Source organism: Dermacentor silvarum, unplaced genomic scaffold (assembly GCF_013339745.2).
Source record: "Dermacentor silvarum isolate Dsil-2018 unplaced genomic scaffold, BIME_Dsil_1.4 Seq14572, whole genome shotgun sequence".
Taxonomy (NCBI): domain Eukaryota; kingdom Metazoa; phylum Arthropoda; class Arachnida; order Ixodida; family Ixodidae; genus Dermacentor; species Dermacentor silvarum.
The window spans coordinates 1,985-23,566 of NW_023605749.1; the positions used below are offsets into that span (position 1 = coordinate 1,985).

A 21,582-nucleotide genomic window follows, 5' to 3' on the forward strand; every position below is an offset into this window, starting at 1 on the left:
GGAACGCATGGTTAGGCTGGCGCTTTTATACACCCACAGAGACGTCGGTATCAACGTGACCGTTTAGCTCAACTTTCCCGCCGAGAGAAGTTTGTCCTTTAGATAGCGAAGCAGCAAAAATCAATGCAAGTAAAAAGCACTGTTCCTTCAGGTCCATAAGTTCTTAATTAACTTTTAAAACCGCAGAAATTTTCGCCGTTTATTCTAGCAGTTAGCATCATGATCACAATTATCACGCGAATACAAAAATTACGAGGATACCAATAACCAATTTTGACCGACCTTGCTCATTGAAAGCCCGGCCCACGCGGCGTACGCCAAAAACACTCGGATATTGGGTAGTTCCACTTACCGCATCATCTGTGGCCTTCGTTTGTCCTTTTCTTTCCTTTTCAGCTACCTGATTTTATTTCTTTTTTGAAACGAAGGAATACCCTCCTTTAATTTTGGGTGCAGAATATTTGTTGGCGTTGTGCACGCAGTTAAATTACACATTTTCGTACTGATTTATGCATTAATCCTCTATTATTCTACCCACATGGCACTGTCGCGACCGCTGCATGGCCCAAGTACATATCACGATTTCTGCGATCATAGTTATGTTTTTGCCAGGATCATCTGTCTTTTGTGCTCAAAGTTTACTATCTGTGACTGAGCAACATGTTTATTTGTCGTATTTGACGCATTATATACACTGACGTTTGCTTAAATACGTAGATTTATTGGAGACTCATACCTATTTTTAAATATTTTTCTGCGAGGTTTTGTGTATACAAGCAGTGAACTTTGTTTCCAGCGACTCTTTTTTTGCCCTTTAGCGAGTTGTAGCTTCGCATTTGTATATTCCATTCTATCTTCGCATTTCTAATAATACTTTGCAGAACTCCCATTTTTATTTGTACTCACTGCTGCGAGTATTATCTCGATGTAATTACAATACACGACGAATTACACCTGCTCCTGCGCAATCGATTGCAACGAGGGATAGCGTCATTGAGGTTTCTTCCTGGCCGTTGCATATGCAGAAAAATGTAAACAAGGTTCTTGAATGACAAAGATTCATCAAAATATTTGTCCTCAACTTATTCATTTCATGGCCTTTACGTTTTTCATATAAGCTGCATGCACTGCTTGGCTGGTTCTGAACTGATATTGACCCTTTTCGCGGCGATCCCGTGGGCGCTGCCATATTTGATCACATGGTGACGCGTCCATTGCTTGCCTCAACTGCCTCCGTTGCCTCCTTGTTTACAATGGAAGTGTATGACGCCGGCGCGGCTTAGAAAACCTCTGTTTTCGGAGATATCGTAGACGGTGACTAGGTGGACGACACAAAGCTTCGATCACAGCTTGAGAGAACATGCAAAAGCTCTTTCGGAGCTGATTGAGCTATGTCCAAACGGCGCAGGCAGTTTATATGGTGCTTCTTCTAAAAGCGGGGCTAAATATGCATTCCAAGCTTTGCGATTATGAATTCAGTCAGGATTAGTGTGTTTTGCTCTTTGTTATTTATTCGGCAAATATTTTGAAGCAGTGGCTTGTCAGTTTCTGACTCAGTGAAGTTCCTCGGTGCGGCCACTATCTGATTATTTTCTGCCTAATCGCTCGCGGGTGTGCTCAGTTCCGAATCCGATAGATTTGTTCTTGCTGCGCACAAGGCTTGAAACGTAGCTATTTGTACATTGTAATACCTTGTAGCAAATATATATTACAGCTAGTAACTTGCTTACTCTTGTGGACCGTCACGAAACATTCAGCTTCGACCATTGGTGCGCCATAGGTGTAGTCCGTCATTTATTGTGTGTATACAGTGCGCATATATTCAAGTGTGCGTCCATTCACTTATTCTTGATACGTCGGCGATAGAGTGGGCGTAAATTTTCCTGCCATTTGGACAGATGTGTTAGATAACGTGCGCGAAACTTACTGTGACAGGAAGCGGCGCTACTCCCTTTGTCATTGTTTAACGAGTGGTACTCACTGTTGCCGACGTTCTGGGGATGAAACCCTTTCTTTAAAGGTTAGCGATACAAGGCTGGTGGATGAGCAAATTTCTGTATCCTCGAGGAAAGCCGCACATCACGAAGTGCCGGTAACACGTTCGGATAGTTGCAGCAGCGGTCCGCGAACTTCGCCACACAGATTCATTCTATTCCTTAACATAACAGTCACTATTTTTGCAGCCAACTACTGCACGCGTCTTCAATCCACATTATTCAATCTAGCATAATTGGAGCACAGTGTGTTAGCGAAAACTCAGTTGCATTTCCTACAGCTGATCGCACAGAAGCAAGGTAGAATCGGTAATGGTTTCATATTCGTGCGCGGTCGCTGAGGAGAGGTATGGCGCGCCGCCGTGAGCGCCATCTCGTTTCTCTAAAACAAACTGCTCCGCGAACAGGGTCAATAGTTCTAAAGTTCATGAGATGTTTTCTTTACTTATTAGACAAAAAAACACGGAAGCATTGATATCAGTTATTTCTGCCACAATTTTTGGGGCAAACGAATATATTCTGTTTGAAAACATACATATTAGGGGCGAAGCTCCTTATAGCGGCACCCGTTCGTCCCCGTCGTCGTCGTCGTAGTAGTAGTGTGTAACCAGTCTGAGAAAAATGAGAAAACAAATTCCGAAGTTGTGTCCGTAGCGCGGAATCGAACCAGGGACCCCTCGCTTCCGAGCGCGCGGCGTTAGCCCACTACGCCACGAAGCGGACATGGACACACGCACCACAATGGCAATAAATACGCAACATTAACGAAAGGCCGCGTTTCTAGCGCGTTTCTAACGCGTTTGTGCTAGCGCGTTACGGCCCGTGTAAGAAGCTGGTGTAAGACGCTGTGGCCTCTCCGCCTTACCTTCAACGCGTTTCGAACGCGCTGCCCAAAGCGGTGGCAAGTCAAGTTCAAGTCGAGGAGCGTTTATGAATACGGGGGGGGGGGTATACTCTCTCTCTTAGCAGTCATGTGATGGCGTCGGCAAACGCGGTGCACGTTCCGGCATGTGTAAATGGCTGCGTAAGACGCTGTGGCCGCTCCCCCTTACTAGATTGTACTGCACGTTTCTAACGCGTTTGTGCTAGCGTCCCCTTAAGCGGGAGATCCGATGATTCCCTCCGGAACTTCGCCCACTCATCATCATTCACCCCGTGGATATGCTGTGATTTTTTTTAATGGACAGTGCATAGCGTTCAATAATTCGTTTGCAGCATCTAATATACAATGAAATTGGCAATGCAGTATTATTTATGCATTTGATCCCTCGACATATCTATAAGGAGGAGGCCGCGGTGCAACCTGAGCCCCCCCCCCCCCCGAACAAAATTTCTGGCTACGCCACTGAAGCTCCGGGATGCGTTCGAGCGTAGCACGCTCCACCACTTGTAAAGGCGTTTATTGCACAGAGGCGTTAGCGCCAACCGTTGGATCAGTTCAAGGAACCGCGAGCGCTAGCGGCGTAGTCCGAGCGACGCGCTGGAGAGACTGACCCACTAGACAGCGCTGATAAGGATGCCCCACTGCATCGTCCCTCTTCATCACTACAATTATCATTATTGACAATATTGAGCGTCCTTGGCATGTTCGTCAAAAAGCAAGAAAACCAGCATCTTGTTTTCGCCCGGCGCGATATTCAAGTAGTGCATTTGCTGCGCCAAGTCCGCCCACGATGCGCTCCGCATCACGGGCCCGATCTTCCGCCGAGGCGTTGGCGCGACGCCGACGAGATCTCCCGCTCCTGCTCATGGAGGCTCATACTCCCATATTTATTTATTCATACCCCCATATATTTATCTAGGGGCACTGTTGTAGGGAGGTTTGCTATACAAAAATACATAAATGACATCATGCAATACAATATGCAACAGTTTAACAGCATCCCATATATGGTACGAATACACAGGCAGGACAATTGCCTTTGACATCAAAAAACAGCGAGAAAAAAAAACACTATGTCAACACATGCCCTTTTAAAAGTTCAGGAAAGACAGTGAGTGGGGACGCAACAATCCGCCCCGGAAGGCTATTCCACTCATGTATTGTTCTAGCGAAAAATGCATTTCCAAAAGCGTTTGTTCGGCACATATATTCGCATACTTTCAAAGGATGGTCCCTTCGTGTTGAAATGTAGCTAGGTGACTTTATGTAATTATCTTTATTGATCCCCGTTTTGTCATGTAGTATGTTATAGAAGAGACATAATCTGAGATATTTACGCCTTGATGAAAGTAAGGGCCATCTCAATGTGTTGACAATTTTGCTTGAGCTTCTCGTGAAGTTGTAATTGCCCGTCACAAACCGGGCGGCACGTTTCTGGACACGCTCCAGTTCATCGATATTTACTTTAGTTGCTGGGTACCGGGCGGTGCAGGCGTATACCATATGGGGCGTACATTTGATACGTATAGAGTCTCTTTAAGAACTCTATACGATACGATAAGATTCCAACTTGCGCCTCCAAATTTCCAACTTCATCACACCACCTACTTTTCTGCCGTCCTCGACTGCGCTTCCCTTCTCACGGTATAATATTCTGTAACATATGATGTTATATTACTTTAATTTTACCGCACGCTTCGTGCCATATTCAGGAAATCATCATCAACATCCTTGTGGACGCATGCAACCTGCGGGTATTCCAAGCAGTGAAATGCTGCGCCAGAATTTTTGAAGGTAGTAATGAATAATTTTCTTTAATTTTAAGTGATTCAGGCAACAAGCTTGCAATGGACCGATGTATATATGAAGCGCTTAACCTGAATGCATGCTGCCATGTTAAACGTAATCTTAAACGTAAATACTTCTTTCTTTTGGCCGCGTGAGGCACGATCAGCTCGAGGCCTCGCGAGCACGACTGCCGCGAGACGAACGCGCTCATTTGCCTAGGCTGCCGATTTCTTTCTTGTTCACGGAACATTGATCTAGCTCCGCCGTTCAAGCTTGCTGACCATTGTGCCCATGGAGACGGTCAAGTGCGGTTCCGTTGTCGCTATACGGGACGACGACATGGGGCGCGCCGTCTGGGACCTGGTCCGGAAGAGGCTAGTCCAACCGTACGTGGATGACGACCCGAGGCTGTTCGATCTGTCAATCGAACATCGCAACCAGACCAACGACACTATATACCTGGAGGCTGCCCAGGCGTACAAGATGCACAACGTCGGCGTCAAGTGCGCCACCATCACGGCAGAGAAGGACGTTCTCGAGAAGTACCACTTGAAGCGCTTGTGGATGTCGCCCAACGGCGCCATTCGCAATGCCCACGGCGGTGACGTGTTCCGGAAGCCCATCGCCTGCCGCAACATCCCTCCGCTCATGAATCAGTGGCGCAGGTCCATCATCATCGCGCGCCACGCGTTCGGAGACCAGTACAACAGCCAGGACTTCGTGGTCCCCGGACCCGGCACGCTCCAGATCAAGTACTCGCCCTCCATTGGAGCTACCTACAACCGTGACGTAAGTGCCGGCAAATTTATTGCATTACAGATGCACGGGCACTTAAAGGGCCGCTCACCGTGTTTGGGCATTGCAAACAAACAAGCCCGCCACTACCTAGATCGCGCACCGACTATGTTGTATGAAAAATATCAACTGCTGCACTGCGAAACAACTGCGCAAAAAACGCTGAAATTTCAAAGGAAAGGCCGTGCGCGAGCACTTTCATTTGATGGAGCTCCCCCTTCTCCGAAGAATCGAGTTAACACGCATAATCATATGTGCTTCAATCTCAATGCGTTAAACGCGACCGATTATGGCACTTCGGTAAATCATCGAATGCAGAGCGCTTAAACCGTCCCTGGAGGAGCGTAGCGCAGCAGACAAGAAGAAAAAAAAAATAACCGACGATTACGATACTCCCCAAGGGGAATTTTGAGCGCAGCTGTTTAGGTGTTTTAAATTGGCGATATATTGGCAACGAATTTGATACTAAACGACAGCATCCTCTCGGCGGCGGCGCTAAGCCTCTGCTCGGGCAGCATTTAGCAGCTTCAACGGTTGCGTCGCTCATTGTTGAGAAAGAACTGGCTGACACTATTTAGTATTGTGATTATATTGTTAACGTGGTAGTAACAGTGCTGACACAGTGTCATCAAACTGGCCGTTACAAGTAACTCCAACTTGTGCCCGCAAAACCAGTAACCCTCCAGCAACGACATCGCGAGCAGAATTGGCGATCGTCGGAAATCTGATGTGCGGTTCATGCGCGTCGGCTTTTATGCATGACTCGCCAAATGTTCCAGTGAATCGCTGGTGCCCGCGTAGCTTCCAGAAAGTACTGCACAATTAGGGTCGCGCATACAATCAGATCAAGAAAACGTTTTGGGGACAACAGCAAACGCATAAAACTGTCCGATAACTTTCGAGAAATTTTTGATATATGCAGGCGCGTCGTGCATCGTGGGATGACATTTATTATTTGTTAGGCGGGAAAAAACTGTGGCCGAATAAATACAAAGTGAACAGACGACGCGCGGTACTCTGGCGCCATCTCGTAGCGATCGTCGCAGAACACGCCTGCGTGGCGCTACGCTTTTCTTCTCACGCTTTCACCATACTCTCCTCCTCGCGCTCTTGCTATCGCCACCTTTCATTCCCCGCTGCACTCCAAGTTGCTCTTTCGTCCTTCGCTGTTGCGCTCGTTCGCTCGGTTACGCCAACGCTCGCTGCGGGAACGGGAGCCTAGGAGCTGAGCTCGAAAGGCCGTCCCACATTCAGCGTTTTCCCGGCGTTTCGACACCCAGCGTCGCTCAGCGTCGACGCTGAGGGAGGCGCCAAGCCCAAACGTCATGCTCAAGGCAATCAATCAATCAATCAATCAAATCTTTATTTCCAACGACAGTTGGGGGTCCCTTAGGCGAAAAGCGGTAATAACACCACTTGAAAATGCCTAAGGGCCCACGGTACATGACAGCGGTGTTAAAATGCATACGTTCAAAAACAAATTTACAATAAGAGAAAAAAAGATGCAGGTAAAAAAAAATTTAAAAAGAGGTTGTGCAAATAAACAATGGAACAGTAGAACAAATGAGGATATATAAGTACACTCTAGGACGGTTGTGTTTTGGAGCTGAAATATTCGGAGTTCATGTGAACACATATAAATGACGAAAACAATAAACGCGATATAAAGAGTAATGAAGCAATCTTGATCGTGTTCGAACAGTATGATAAAAAAGTTTACACAAGAGTTAGAAAAAATTCACGCATTTGTTTTTTTGTAAACGTAGAAAAGTTGGCGTCTTTCTTTTCATATTTATTAAGTAGGGATGGCATTGTGAATCTAAGAGACTGCAAAATAGGTCGTACGCGAACGAGGAACAAGCCACCTGTCGGCGCTGCGGGTGCGTGAATCCGTGTAATGCATGCTTATGTTGGATGAATCTTTAATAAACGCTCTGAATTGTTCCTTTGCGAAGAAATAAGCATACATCAAACGAAAATCGAATATGCGTTTCACACTGATTATGTTATAGCGAGCAAACAATGTACCTGTAGAACTATTGCACGGGACGTTTGCAATATACCGAAGTGCTCTCTTCTGCAATAGGTGAATTGTTTTTATGTTACTTAGGGTTGTGGTGCCCCAGACTAACAGGCAGTATTTATATGGGAAGAAAACAGAGCATGATAAATCTGAAGTTTAGCTTTTTCTGGAAGAAAGTGCCTACATCGTGACAGAACACCAGCAGCACGCGATAATGATTTGGTCAGTGATTCAATATGACAAGTCCATGTCATATGAGCAGAAAAAGTCACACCCAGAACTTTATGTTTCTCTACTGTTTCAACGGGTATTCCCTCAAGCGTTAATGATTGGTTCACGTTTACCTCCATGCCTCGGGATCTGAAAAAAACAGCTTTTGTTTTTTTCGCATTTATTCGTAGCCCATTAGCAGTGGACCATTGCAGACCATCTGAAAGTACACTTTGGGTCCTGGCAACAATTTCAGTTGTATTTTGTCCAGAAACAAAAATACTAGTGTCATCGGCGTAGAGTAGGAATGAGGCATCATTGTTTATCTTAACAAGTCATTTATGTAGATAATGAAGAGCATTGGTCCTAATATGCTTCCTTGAGGCACGCCACAAGAAATGGTTTTAGAAGAAGAAAAACAGTTAGCAATTGAAACGCATTGCTTCCTCTCAGACAGATATGAACTAAACAATGCATTAGTTACACCACGTACCCCATAAGCGTTCAACTTCCCGAGTAAAATGTAATGGTTTAGGGTATCGAAGGCCTTGCTATAGTCAATGAAAACACCAAGCGTAAACTTTTTTCTTCGATGTTCTTAATTATCAATGCTTTTTGAGCTAACAGCGCAGTCTGTGTAGATTTACCACGTTGAAAACCATGCTGATACTCTGAAAGTATATTGTGTTTGTTAAAGAAGCTATTTACGCGGCAGAATATATTTTCTCTAATCCCTTAGAGAATACAGGTATTATTGAAATTGGTTGGTAATTATTAGCATCATTAATATCTCCACTTTTAAATATAACAGAAACTTTTGCGATTTTCATGAGATTTGGGAAACAGCCAGACTGAAAGACTAGATTAAACACGTAAGCTAGAGAAGGAGCAAGCAGGTCAAATACGTGCTTAATCGCTTCTACCTGAAATCCATCGACATCGACAGCTCTACTGTTTTTTAGGGAAAGAAATGTACGTACTATTTCTGCCTCATCTGTAGGTGCGAGAAAAAATGTATCAGCATTATGGTAAGCAATACGAGTATGAGCAATGCTTCCCAGTGGTTGCACTGCATTAGAAAAGTGCTCACTGAAGTGCTCAGCTAAAGGCACGCCGGAAAGTTTGTTCCCGCCAATGGTTATTTCCGTTAGAGTATTCTGACCCGCTTTGCGGTTCAGTGCCTGATTGATGGCTTTCCATACTTGGTTTGGGCGCCGTCGATAGATGTCAGAAAACATGTGGTTATAGTAGGAGGTCTTTGCCTTTTTCAATGCCGCAGTTAGTTTGTTTCTGTAAGTTTTAAAGGCCTCAAATTCCTTAATATCTCTTGTGCGCAAAAACTTCTTAAAAAGGCGACTTTTTTTCTTGATCATTTTGATATGCTCCCGCCCTACCCAAGGTTTTCTTCTTTTTCTGTTAGCTTTGGCGCTTACGTAAGGAAAATATTTGTTGTAATGACTAGTGAATATAGATAAGAATTCACGATAGCTCTCATTTGGGTCTAGCTTATCATCAACAGAAGACCAATCTTCCCTGAGCATACGCATACGGAATGAGGTCATATTTTTGTTAGACATACATCTATATTTAGCGATATCCCCATGGCAAGCTATTTCTTTTTCAGTAGTTTTAGGAAAAGCAATAAAGACAGGACAGTGGTCACTTACGCAGGCGCATACCGTGCCAGCTGCGGCTACATATGCGATAAACAAGTCTAGTATGGACTGGCAAGTTACGCGTGTCGGCGTATTCATGACACTATTGTAGCCACAAGCGTAAAGTTTGTTAAGGAATTCCCTGGAGGTCAAATTATCCTTCAGAAGGTTTATGTTAAAGTCGCCACCTATTACAGTGTTATAGCGATGAAATGTTGAGTATTCTAATATTTCTTCAATACATTCCAAGAATACACTCATATCACCAGACGTGGGCGGTAAAACGCCACATACATGTTGATATTGCTCTTTATGCAAAGCACTTCATAGTCAGCTGTAATGCAGCTCAATTCCGGGATTATGTCGCAGAGCATGTGTTTCTTTACGTGCATTGCCACTCCGCCACCACGGAAGCCACTTCGATTGATAAAATAGTGATTGTAGTCAATCATATTTAGCATATCGCTTGCTTCGTGATACCACGTTTCAGTTAACATGATCACGTCGAACAGGAAGTTGAACTCGTTAAAGAATGCGCCTAACTCATCTAGCTTAGGGGCGGCGGAACGTACATTAAGGTGAATAGCAGTGAACATGCCCTGCGACTGCGCCGGAAGTTTAAGTTCACATGGCAGACAAAAGATCACACCAAAGATCTCGCCGCCGGCGCCGCCACCGGAAGTGGCTCGATTGAGCGCCGAGCAATCAGCGCCTGACCGCGGCCGCGCTGCTGGCAACTTTGCAAGCGACTTCCGCAGCAACCAGCAGTTCGCGTGCACGCCGCCATGGGGCGCCACTGTCAATCTCGTCGGCAAGGCGGCGCCATCGGGGAATGCAGCGGCTCGTATGGGCGTTGCCGGTGAATATTTTGTGTGTGTGTGTGTGTCGTAGATCTATAAGTAAGGCATAATAACCTTAGTCTGGAACATTTATTATAGTAAACTTGAATTACATTGCACACTGCATCTGGTTAGATCTGTCAGGACACATTGTGCGACGCTGGGCTGGCGCTGTTTGCGTGCGTCTCATGTTGCTGGGGGCCCTCTCCTGCGCCGTTGATGCAACGACGCCGATAGATGCAATGGCAGGAGACGCCGGTAAAAACGCTGAAAGTGTGGGGGGGGGGGGGGCTTAAAGGTGCAAAAAGCTAAGCAGCCCTGAATTCCGTGCGCCCACTGTTTCACACAATCATTTGCGATGCTGTGCACTGAACGGGTAACAAATGCTGTCTTTCATGCCTTAACCTAGAGTTAGTCAAACTGCGAGACAATACCAGAATGTTAATAGCTATATATACAGGGTGTTTCAGCGAACACTTTCAAAATTTATTTAAGGTTGCCTGTGGCAGATAGCCCAATTCTAGTTCATGGGCTGGTCTACTCGAAGAGGCGGACAATACTTGCACAAGAAATTGAAATGCATAATCGAATGATTAACAAAAATTCACTAATTAGGTTCTTAACTAATTACTTGATGGCCCATATTGCAATGTACAAATTGTAGCCATGAAGCTCGCGAGGCTGATCCACTTAAAATTAATTCTCAGGATGACACCAGTTTCGAGATATTAATTCCCGAACTTTGCGGAAAAATGCATTGATGTTCCAGTTAAGTTTGTGCTTCAATGCAGAAACCGACGTTTTTAAGAAACTAACTGGAACGCCAATGCATTTTTCAGCAAAGTTCGGAAATTAATATCTCGAAACTAGTGTCATCCCGAGAATTCGTTCCAAGTGGTTGATTGGCGATAATAATAATACACGCAATCACGATAGCAAGGCGTCGCCTTGCTATCTCCACGGCTACAATTTGTAAATTGCAATATGGGCCATCAGGTAATTAGTTAAAAACTAATTTGTGAATTTTTGTTAGTCATTAGATTATGCATTTCAATTTTTTGTGCAAGTAATGTCCGCCACTTCGAGTAGACCAGCTCATGAACTAGCATAGGGCTATCTGCCACAGGCAACCTATAAGAATGTTTGAAAGTGTTCGCTGAAATACCCTATATATATATTATCATATTACAAGAAGCTAACAAACAATGACACTGAGGACAACATAGGGGAAATTGCTTGTACTTACTGATTGAGTTAAAGAAATTATACATTACTGTAAATGAAAATGGATGAAAAAACAACTTGCCGCAGCTGGGGAGCGATACCACGTCTTCGCATTACGTGTGCGATGCTCTTACCATTGAGCTACCGCGGAGCCGTTTTCCCATCCACTTTCTGGGGTATTTATTTGTTACTACTAGAACTAACACTAGAACTGTTTGCCATGGCAACCACTCACAAACCTTTGCGGTGGGTGTAGAACATCCTTTCTGCGGCAAGCGTTACGAGTACGTCATCTATTTTTGGGTGAAGGCAACTGGTCAATACCCTACCCGCTGGGGTGGCTCAGTCAGCTAAGGCGTTGCGCTGCTGAGCACGAGGTCGCGTGTTCGAATCCCGGCCCCGGCGGCCGCATTTCGATGGAGGCGCAATGCAAAAACGCCTGTGTGCTTGCGTTGTTGTGCACGTTGAAGAACCCCAGGTGGTCAAAATTAATCCGGAGCCCACCACTACGGCGTGCCTCATAATCAGAACTGGTTTTGGCACGTAAAACCCCATAAAGAAAAAGAACTGGTCAATACCGACATATGCTACCTGAAGGCGTCCATGTTGCCGGATTCGAGCCCTCATTATATAATGAACGAGAAGGAAGGGAACCGAGGTGCCCCAATTTTATTATTCATATCAGAAGAAGCCAACAAACAACGGCATCAACGACATCGTAGGGGGAATCACTTGCACTTACTTATTGAATTAAAGAAAAGAAATATAATGAAAAATGAAAATGGGTAAAAAAAAACAAATGGCCGCAGGTGGAGAACGATCCCGCGTCTTCACGTACTACGAAGACGTGGCGTGTAATAGAGCGGGCGCCGCAGTGAGCTCGCTCATTCGCCTGTATGTACCACGACGTTTGCGATTTCCAGGTGGCTTCGCTTTGTTTGCGCCTAGACGGTGGAAACACTGTTTTGTGAGCTTCGACGGCCTTTTTGCTGATGGCGTTCAACAGCTACTCTGGGGAGCTTATTGGCGGGACAGAAAGCGACGAACACTTGCCCGAAGAGGCGGCTGCCATCTTACATTTGAGGAATGCGTAAAACGTGTGATGGTCTTTCGTGTGCGAAAACTGGAAAGGGCAGACCAAAAATACAATGAAATACTAGTAGCTGACTGGTGAATGTTACGTATCGTTTCGAATCAGGTGCTGTAAAAAAAACAGAATAATATTATTTTCTACTTCGCACTTAAGAAAAAGTGAACTGCGGGAGTACTTACAGCTGCTGTGAAATAGGCACGCTGTGGTTCCATATCCTTCGCTTCATAGCCAAGAAAAGTTGTCCCCGACTATATAGCATACAGTTGCATACAATAATTACTGATTGCAACTCTATGGTGTATAGTATGTCTAAACACGTTGTTTTAGACGTCACGTAAAACAGAGCACGAGTAAGGGAACATTTGTTTTTTCTGTTTATAAACAAATGCACATCTCTTCATTTTTGCGATTATTTTCTACCAGAACATTGCTTTGCAAACGACAACCACTACCACCATCAGCAAGCAGAAGGCAGCCGCAGCGCTGACAGCGCCACTTGTCTTTGCGAACAAAATTTGCATCAATGGCCCGCGAGTCCCCGCAGTACAGCATGGTGCAGCCCGGCAACGTGACACCGCAGTGTTTGGGCAGCGGCGCCTCGCGAGTGATTCAGCGACCGCAAACTAAGCTGACCTGTTTCATATTCTGTATACGTTGCAGTTTCTTTTCTCTTTGCTCTTCACGTCGATGAAGTGCAAAAGTCAAGGGTAAACGACACACAGCAGAGGCGACGCATCTCTCGCCTGCCAATGTTTGTCAGATTTTTCACCAACACGCCCTCGTGCTCTTACTTTCACTGCTTCTGTTTTACGCTTTAAGCACTAACAAGTGTCTTGCTGCACATACATGCACCGCGTACGCCAGACTTTCCTTATGGCATGACCGCCCTAAAATTATGGCAGCGTACAACGCGTCCTCTGACATGCACTCTTCGGGCGGTCAGTAGTCGCGGGCCTTGCTGGAAAAATAAAATTTTGTTCTTAAATTGAATAATCCCAACTTTTACCCCCTCCGTTATTGCTAAGTGTCATTACAGCTATTAGCGGGCGAAGTTAAACGCTGAATCCCTAGAAGGAAAGCTCACTGGCTATGGACTCGACAAGTCCAACCGGAGTGCTCGCTCGCCTAACACGTTAGGGAATGTGTGAACTAAAACGCAAGATCGGGCGCTTAAATCCGCCGATCTCACAGCTTATTTTGCCGGAGATACTGACTGGTGCACGTTTTCTTCGATATATGTAGGCTCGGTGCCCGGTGCGCAACTTTTTGGGCGGAGTTGGCGCGCAGCTCGCCAAGCGGGAGTGCCTCGAGCTGCAAGCCATGCCGAGAATCAAGCAGGTGAGGCTTTGGGATCGAAACTTCCTTCAGGGATGGTAATGTCGAGCACCACCTAACGGTCTGGTGCAAGCCAGCATACTGGGACAATGCCACTGGCTTCTTTGACGCGCTTAGTTTTAAGTTTTCAGAAAAGTGCACCGAGAAGACGAACGCAAGTGTACGAGGTCAACTATGTCGGACCTTTGACCGTAATGTGAAAGCAACAAAATTTCCATAGCGAACAGATCGGCCTTCAATTGAGATAAAGACGTTAGAAAGAATACATCGCCTCGGCAGGAGTCAAAAAGGGAAAAGTAGACCGGTTATTAAAGCGATTCTACGACTATGAGGAAAAGGAGCACGTGATGAAAAACTGCTATAAACTCAAGGGATCCTCCTACTCCGTCAGCAATGACTATGCACCAGAAACAGTGGAAATTCGAAAGCAGTTATGGGAAAGTGCTGCTTCGGAAAGAGCTAATGGGGTGAAGGTTTCCCTGAGCCATGAAAAACTGAAAATAAAAGACAAATGTTACATTTGGGACCAAACTCGAGGAGAGCGTCGGGAGATACCACAAAGCCGGGACAAAACTGCCCCAAACTTGCACGGCTTCTCTGTAGCTACTGCGCAGGAGAGTGCTCCTAATTCTGAGCAGCACTCATAGCTACGCCTGCTTTTGTTGAATGCACGGAGTGTCGTAAATAAAATCGCAGAGCTTGAATATATATACTACTCTCTCATAGCCCACACGTACTTATTATTACAGAAACGTGTTTAAATAGTTCAGTTCCTAATGACTGTTGTTCCTCCAGGGTATAAAATGTTCAGATGGGATAGGGGCTCAAGAGGTGGGGGCGTAGCTATAGTTGTGAAATCATCAGTTAGGGCCGAAAGAATAGAGTGTGGCTTTTCAGAAGCAGTATGGTGCAAAATATCATTAAATGGCGTTGTGTTCTTAGTGGGAGGCATTTACAGGGCCCCTGCTACCACGCCTGAGTTCCTAGACGAATTAAACGCTTTTTTGTGTGCTCATTTGAAATAATAGTACGAGGCTAATAATGACTGGAGATTTTAATTTACCGCACATAAACTGGAAAACTCTCTCGCCCGGACACACAGAAGTCTCGAGTGCTGAAAAACTCCTGGAAATTATTTTTTATCACAATTTAAGGCAGATTGTTGAAGAAAATACGCGAGAGACTTCATGTTGTCAGTCATTGTTAGACCTTGTGTTCTTATCTTGCAAAGTAGCTGCAAGTAGGGTGTCAGTTGAACCAGAAATATCGGACCACAAAATGATATCCGTCGATATACCAGTCGGTACACAAAGTAGTCGAAGATCACCTGTTTTTAAACGTATAAAAGACTACGCACGGGCAGACGATACAACGATAGTAGATAACTTAAGTCTATCATTTAGTGAATTTGAACTTGTGTCGTCTAGTGAGTCAGTAGAGGAACTGTGGCAACGTTTCAAGGTAATCGTCCACCATTGCGTAGATGAATTTATTCCTACCCGCATGAAAAAAACAAAGCAGCATAGCCCATGGATAACTCGGGAAATTATACACACAAAGCGTAGAATAAAACGGTTACGCAAAAATAAACAAAACCCAACCCAAATATCCGATTTGTGTGCTCAACTAAAATTAGCATTAAAGGAATCCAAGAAAAAGTACTTTAACGAAACGCTTCCTGGGTTCCTGAAGTCTTCTCCACAAAAAGTTTGGAGGTACTTAAGCGATAAAAAGGAAGAGATAGACCAGATAAAAAAGGGTTCTGAAATGATCACCGAAAAGAATCAGATAGCAGACTGTTTCAATGTGTTCTTCCAGTCAGTATTTACGAAGACGAGAACAGAGCAAGGAAACAATGAGCGTAGTGAATTGGGAGCTTTCGCAATGGACCCACTAGAAATCACTCAAGCAGGTACATTTCAGCAATTGCTGCTTGACACCAAAAAAGCAAGCGGACCAGACGGGATCCCAAGTGAATTTTTGCAGCGATATGCTGAATGGGTTTCATTTTATCTAACAATAATCTTTAGAAAGTCGTTGGAAACCAGCTCACTGCCTCAAGATTGGCGCAGCGCTGTTGTGATTCCGGTTTTTAAATCCGGCAGTCGAAGTCAAGTTAACAACTATCGTCCAATATCGCTCACTTCGGTGAGTTGTAAGCTTATAGAACACGCAATAGCCAAGCATATCATTCTTTTCCTTGAGGCGAATAACTTCTTTTCTTCGTCACAACATGGATTCCGAAGCGGTTTATCCACTGTTTCGCAACTCATTGAGACGGTTCATGACTTTTATCTAGCTTTGGAAGCGCAAGAACAAATTGACGTCATCTGCATAGATTTTGCGAAGGCCTTCGATAAGGTACCGCATTGTAAATTGCTTTTTAAAATTCAGAATGCAGGTATTGCTCCAGACATTGTGAACTGGATTGCAGCCTATTTGAGTGGTCGTGTGCAATCCGTCCGCATTGAAAAGTGCTTGTCTCATTCACTAGAAGTCATATCCGGGGATCCACAAGAATCAGGAATGGGGCCGCTATTGTTCTTGATTTACATAAATGATATTCCCAGCGTTTTTGAATCACCTGTTAAAACAAAACTTTTTGCCGATGATTGCTTAATATATTGCACCGTGGCAGATCAAACCGATCAAAGGAAAATTAACCGATGCCTCCAAGGTTTATATGACTGGTGCATAAAAGGGAAATGGAAATAAATTACTCGAAATCGACGTTTGCTCATATAACAAGAAAGAAAACCGCGCTTTCCTTTGACTATAAAATTGGTGACAACCCTTCGCTCAATGTACGTAGCTTTAAATATTTAGGGGTGATCATTCATTATGATCTGTGCTGGCGCCCCCAGGTGGAGGAGGTCTACTCTAGGGCTTACCGAAAATTGTGCTTCTTGAGAAAAAGTTGCAGCATGCACCAAAAAGCTTAAAATTAATTGCGTACAAAACATTTGTTCGCCCGGTTTTGGAGTACGCCTCCTCCGTTTGGAGCCGTCATCAACTGTACTTGCGAGATAAACTTGAAAAAATTCAGAGAACTGCTGTGCGTTTTGTTTGTTCGCGTTATCGGAGAACCGATTCTGTAACAGACATGTTGAAATGTTGCGACTTGGAACTGCTAGAAACACGGCGAGAAAAACAACGAATGAAATTGTTTTTCCAGATAACCAGAAATCAAATAAAAATAAACAAAGAAACGTACGTTCGTCCCCCTCTAAAACAGTGCGCGTTTAAACCACACTGCCAGTATACAACCTTATAAAACACGCCTTGATGGTTTCCAACACTCGTTCTTTCCCTCATGTATTGACATATGGAATGGCCTTCCGGACTGCACTGTAACAGCTCAAGTTTTATACGCAACTAGAATTGTATTACAGGCAACGGGATACGTAAGAATTGATCATGCTTTCTGTTATTTCTTGCATATCTACAGTCCTTAGACGTGTATACCTATAGTTCATTTTCCCTGTAATTTGTGTTTTACAGTGCTTTATGTGTTGTATTGTCAGTGATGATATTTATATTTATGTTTTATTTGACAATTCCTCTCCTGTAATGGCCCTCAAATGAGGGCTACAGTATTCCCAAATAAATAAATAAATAAATAAATTACCGAATGCTGTACATGACCACCAAATACGCCTACACAATTTGACTTTTTTCGAATAGTCAGCTTGTCCAGTGGCTACATTCCCAAATGATATTGCCTGACATTTCGTTTTTAGCGCGACAGCGTTAAGGGCCCCGTGTAGCTGAAAACCCGGTGTCGGCGTCCGGCGTCTCGTGAGCGGAAATTCCCGTAGATATTTAGGTATATGTATATGCCACGCCTTGTTATATGACATGCCTATATGCCGGTTATATTGCCAGGCCCTTCTATCGCTAGAATTGCTCATACCTTGTCTTACATTCTTGGCAAAGTCATTCCTCGGAATTTAGAGAATGACAGGCCACAAACTAATGACACGAAACAAACTCCCGCAGCGCATGCGTTTTATAACAAGTCGCCTCTAATTGAAATATTAAAAGCGCGAAAGAATAAAAGAGAAACCTAAAAGCGATGTATTTTTGGGCGTGGCTGTGCACGTCCTCCGGGATCGGCCAGCGCAACAGGCCGCGTTTCTACCACAAAGCTGCCTTAGTGGATAGCGTTCGCCGCCAGCATTCCCAGTAAATATTACGCTTACATAAGCTGCAGTTGCGGGAAGCGTGAGAAGCAGTCAGGGATCTTTGAATGCTATCGCGTTCCACTCTTAAATGCGAATCTTAAGCTTCCTGCCATCTTTACGGTATGCACTTTACTATCAAATACACTGTTTGCGCTCTTTGTCGACATCGTTTATTTCATTCTTCTACGTTATAATGCCAGCAGCAAGGCCGTATTTTTTTCACTTTGGACGTGAAATTTTTTGCTTGTTTTTTTTCAACTTTTTAGCTATGGCACTCAAAAATGAGCACGCCATAGGAATCACTTGCAGCATTGTTGTTTATCTTCCTTTGATCAGCAGCATTATACCTGGCCTTATTGCTAGAGTCAAATTTTGCTTTGTCGCGATGTCGCAATAATGGCGATGATACCATCGGAGCGCCAAACATTGTTCTTTGCTGAGAACGCTTGTTTTGTGTGGTCCACCCTGCATGGACCTATGAGGTCCGCAATATGAATAAAGTAAAAGTAACGAAATCTCCAACCTTTTGAAACGAAGTTTAGCACGAAATGTCAATGTCCTGTGTTTCTCAATGCGCGAGGAGCATCTTACAGGTTTACAGCTCAGAAATTATGTCCGTAATCCTTTAACCCGTCGAGGTATACGTTTTGGGGAACTACCGACACAACGAAAGATGAGCCTCTCAGCACTTGAAGTCTGAAACATTTCCAGCCGTCGGTAGATGGGGTCTTGCCTGTAGTCCAGTTTTATTTCACGGAAAGAAGAGCCCTCGCCGTAGCTTAGTGGCTATGATGTTACACTGCAAAGTGTGAGGTTGTGGATTCGACCTCGGCTTAGGCCGTAGCATTTTGATTGGGGCAAAATGAAAATATGCTCATGTGCTCCCCGGAGCAAAAGTATACAGACCAGGGGTGCTATGCAGGATGCGCCGAGTTTCTCGTTCGCACGAGTTTTGCCCGAGTTTGCTCGATGGCAGTCAGTGAACGGAGATAGCAAGGAAAGCGCAAGAGCAACGGGCCAAAAGAAATGTCGAGATAAAGCCGCGTATGACAACATGAGCGCACCCTGCGCGGTGTTTCAAGCATAGAAGACTGCGCAACGAAACGCGCCAGCGCCGCGTATCGTTATCAACGTAGTATCGCAATTTAGCAATACCGTGACTGTCCCGCTGTCTATCTGCACACTTGTCGTGAGCCGCTTGCCACGCCTTTCTCGGGCGCGTCAAGGGCGTGTCTCCTCTTTCGGGCATTATCTTTCTATCCTCCGTCGAATGCGAACAGGACACATGCGGTGCATTCTTGCACCTACACTTTCCCTCAATCGAATACTTTACAATACAACAAATACAATAACGAACGTTTTATTTCTTAAAGTATCGGTTTTTCGTTTTGAATGCTATAAATTTTTGATGACAAACGGAGATCGAGCGAATTATTAGATTTTGCACTTTTTTGCCGTGAGTGGCGACAGTGAGGCGACAGCTTACGAGCGGATACATTCTAGAGGGTCGCAAGCACGAGGGAGTTCATACGGTGAGCAGTCGCCAGGGGCGCTGCAGTGCTATTCTCGATTAAGTCAGTCATGACAATGATCTGACCATTCCCTGTCTATTAGGGGAAGGGCAACGCGCATCGCGGCGGCATGGCTGTTTACCGCAGGCGCTTCACTGAGGCTATTAAGGCCGCTGCTTTACCAACGAAAAACGAGACTCTAGCCATAGAGAGGGGAGCAACGGCTGTCGCTGCAAAATGGCTGTACGGTACCAGTTTATTTCTGTGCGCGAAGCCTCCGTGATGCATTGTGAAAAAGAGTGCTTCCCAGCGTCACAATTAATTGCTTTTTATCGCTTGCCCAGTGAAGGTGCCTCTGTGCGCATATACACAGTATGTTGAGTGCATCTCCAAAGTGCTTGCCAATTGTTTCTGCTGCGATGGTAGATGGATATCGTAACGACACCGCAACATTCGCATTTTGGCAGCTGAGGGCTCTAGTGTGCAGTACGTTATGAAATGAGACTTCGAACGCAGGAAGGTGTTGCAACTGTTTAGTGTGCAGTGCTTGTGATGAAGAAATGTCATCGTAATGGGTCTAGAAAAGCGAGCGATGCCCGACGCTGGCCGTGTTAGAGACACTACCGCTCCGATACATAGCCGATGACAGATCCGTCATCTCAAATGACAGCTGCGATACGTTGTCGTTGGAAAACACTACGCGCTCCTCAGCATCATCGTCCACCACGGCGCATCGACACCTTGCAAGTAGCTACAGTGACGTGCCGATAATTATTTGTTGTGCGCTACGTCGTCACAATGCAGGCAATGAAACCATGTCGTGGGACCATCACAGCCGGAGAAGATATACGCGTATGTATAAGCCAACGATAGTCGGCGCTCAGTACATCGCCGAGGACAGTGCGTTGTGCGTGTTTTATCTCGGCGGTCAAGATTGTTGATGCCTCTGCTCCGCACCGCGTCGCTGTTGCCAAACAGTAAGTTGGGCGTGGCTCAACTGTGGTGGGTGCGCACACAAGAGTTACATGCCTCGCGTGGGGCGTGACCTATGGCTTTAATTGACAGGCGAACTCGTGCCAAACTCGTACATCGCAAAACCCCCGTCGAGTTGAACTCGGGAACATGGCGGCGGCAGCAGCAGCCCGTGTCATCGCGTCCAGCGACAGCAAGCGTCAATAGACCGTCTGAACCCGTTCACTTACATGACCGACGTAGAGTTTCAACGTCATTTTCGCCTTTCCAATACCTCAGTGCGCTGGCTCTGTAGCGAGTTAGGCGAAGGCTCTCCTCTGCGGTGACAGCGTGGCGGGCAAATTATGCTTTCGGAGCACAGATTGGTGTGACTAGGCTGCAGAGGAAAAGTTGGTGCGATCGCTTCGGCTCTCTCCGGCTTCAAGCGCTGTTAGTCCACCACGCCCCAGTTCCAGGGCAGGTCTGGCGTCGTCATCGGAGTACTGGGGCACCTGCGAGCACCTGGAGTTCCAACCGGACATGCCAACCTGTGGTTGGTTGGTCCCATTGTAGTGGTCACATTGTACAGGAAGACTCAGAATGGACGCCAGGCTGCGTTCCGGTGCAACAGGTGCCGAAAGCAGTTTTTGCAGTTACACGGTACCGCTGCACTTTACGGGCAGAGAGGCGAAGGAAGTTACTTCGCCAACACGGACTGCCTCGGCCGTCCGAACGATAACCTCTCCAGGCGGCAAATGATTTGGCTCACGTACTGCGTGAGGAAAAGCGTAGATATATGGCGGTTGAAGGAGATGACCGGTGACTTGTTTCCTCTATCGGAGCACACCATCGCCGACTGGAGGAACTACCATCGTAAGGTCGCGAGAGACGAGCTGCTGGCGCGACCTCCGGTCGTGGGCCCCGGGATGATAGTGCAAATTGCCGAGTGCCTCCTTCGCGGCAAGCGAAAGTAAAATCGAGGCCGCCTGATGAATGGCGACAACGTTCCGCCGAGCCGCCAAAATTGCGGCGGTGTTAAAAGATCGTGCACCATGGGTCTTCGACATGGTCTGCGCTACCGCAGGAGTGTTGCGACT

At 45.6% G+C, this 21,582-nt stretch overlaps 1 protein-coding gene across 1 annotated transcript in view; it reads left to right on the forward strand.

Moving 5' to 3' along the window:
* The first annotated feature begins 4,956 nt into the window (after positions 1-4,956).
* Positions 4,957-21,582, forward strand: part of LOC119434645 (isocitrate dehydrogenase [NADP] cytoplasmic) — a 39,184-nt gene continuing 22,558 nt past the window's right edge. The window contains exons 1-2 of the mRNA XM_037701744.2: positions 4,957-5,454; positions 13,747-13,842. Coding sequence (XP_037557672.2) covers positions 4,957-5,454; positions 13,747-13,842 — 594 coding nt within the window. The remainder of the gene's footprint in view (positions 5,455-13,746; positions 13,843-21,582) is intronic.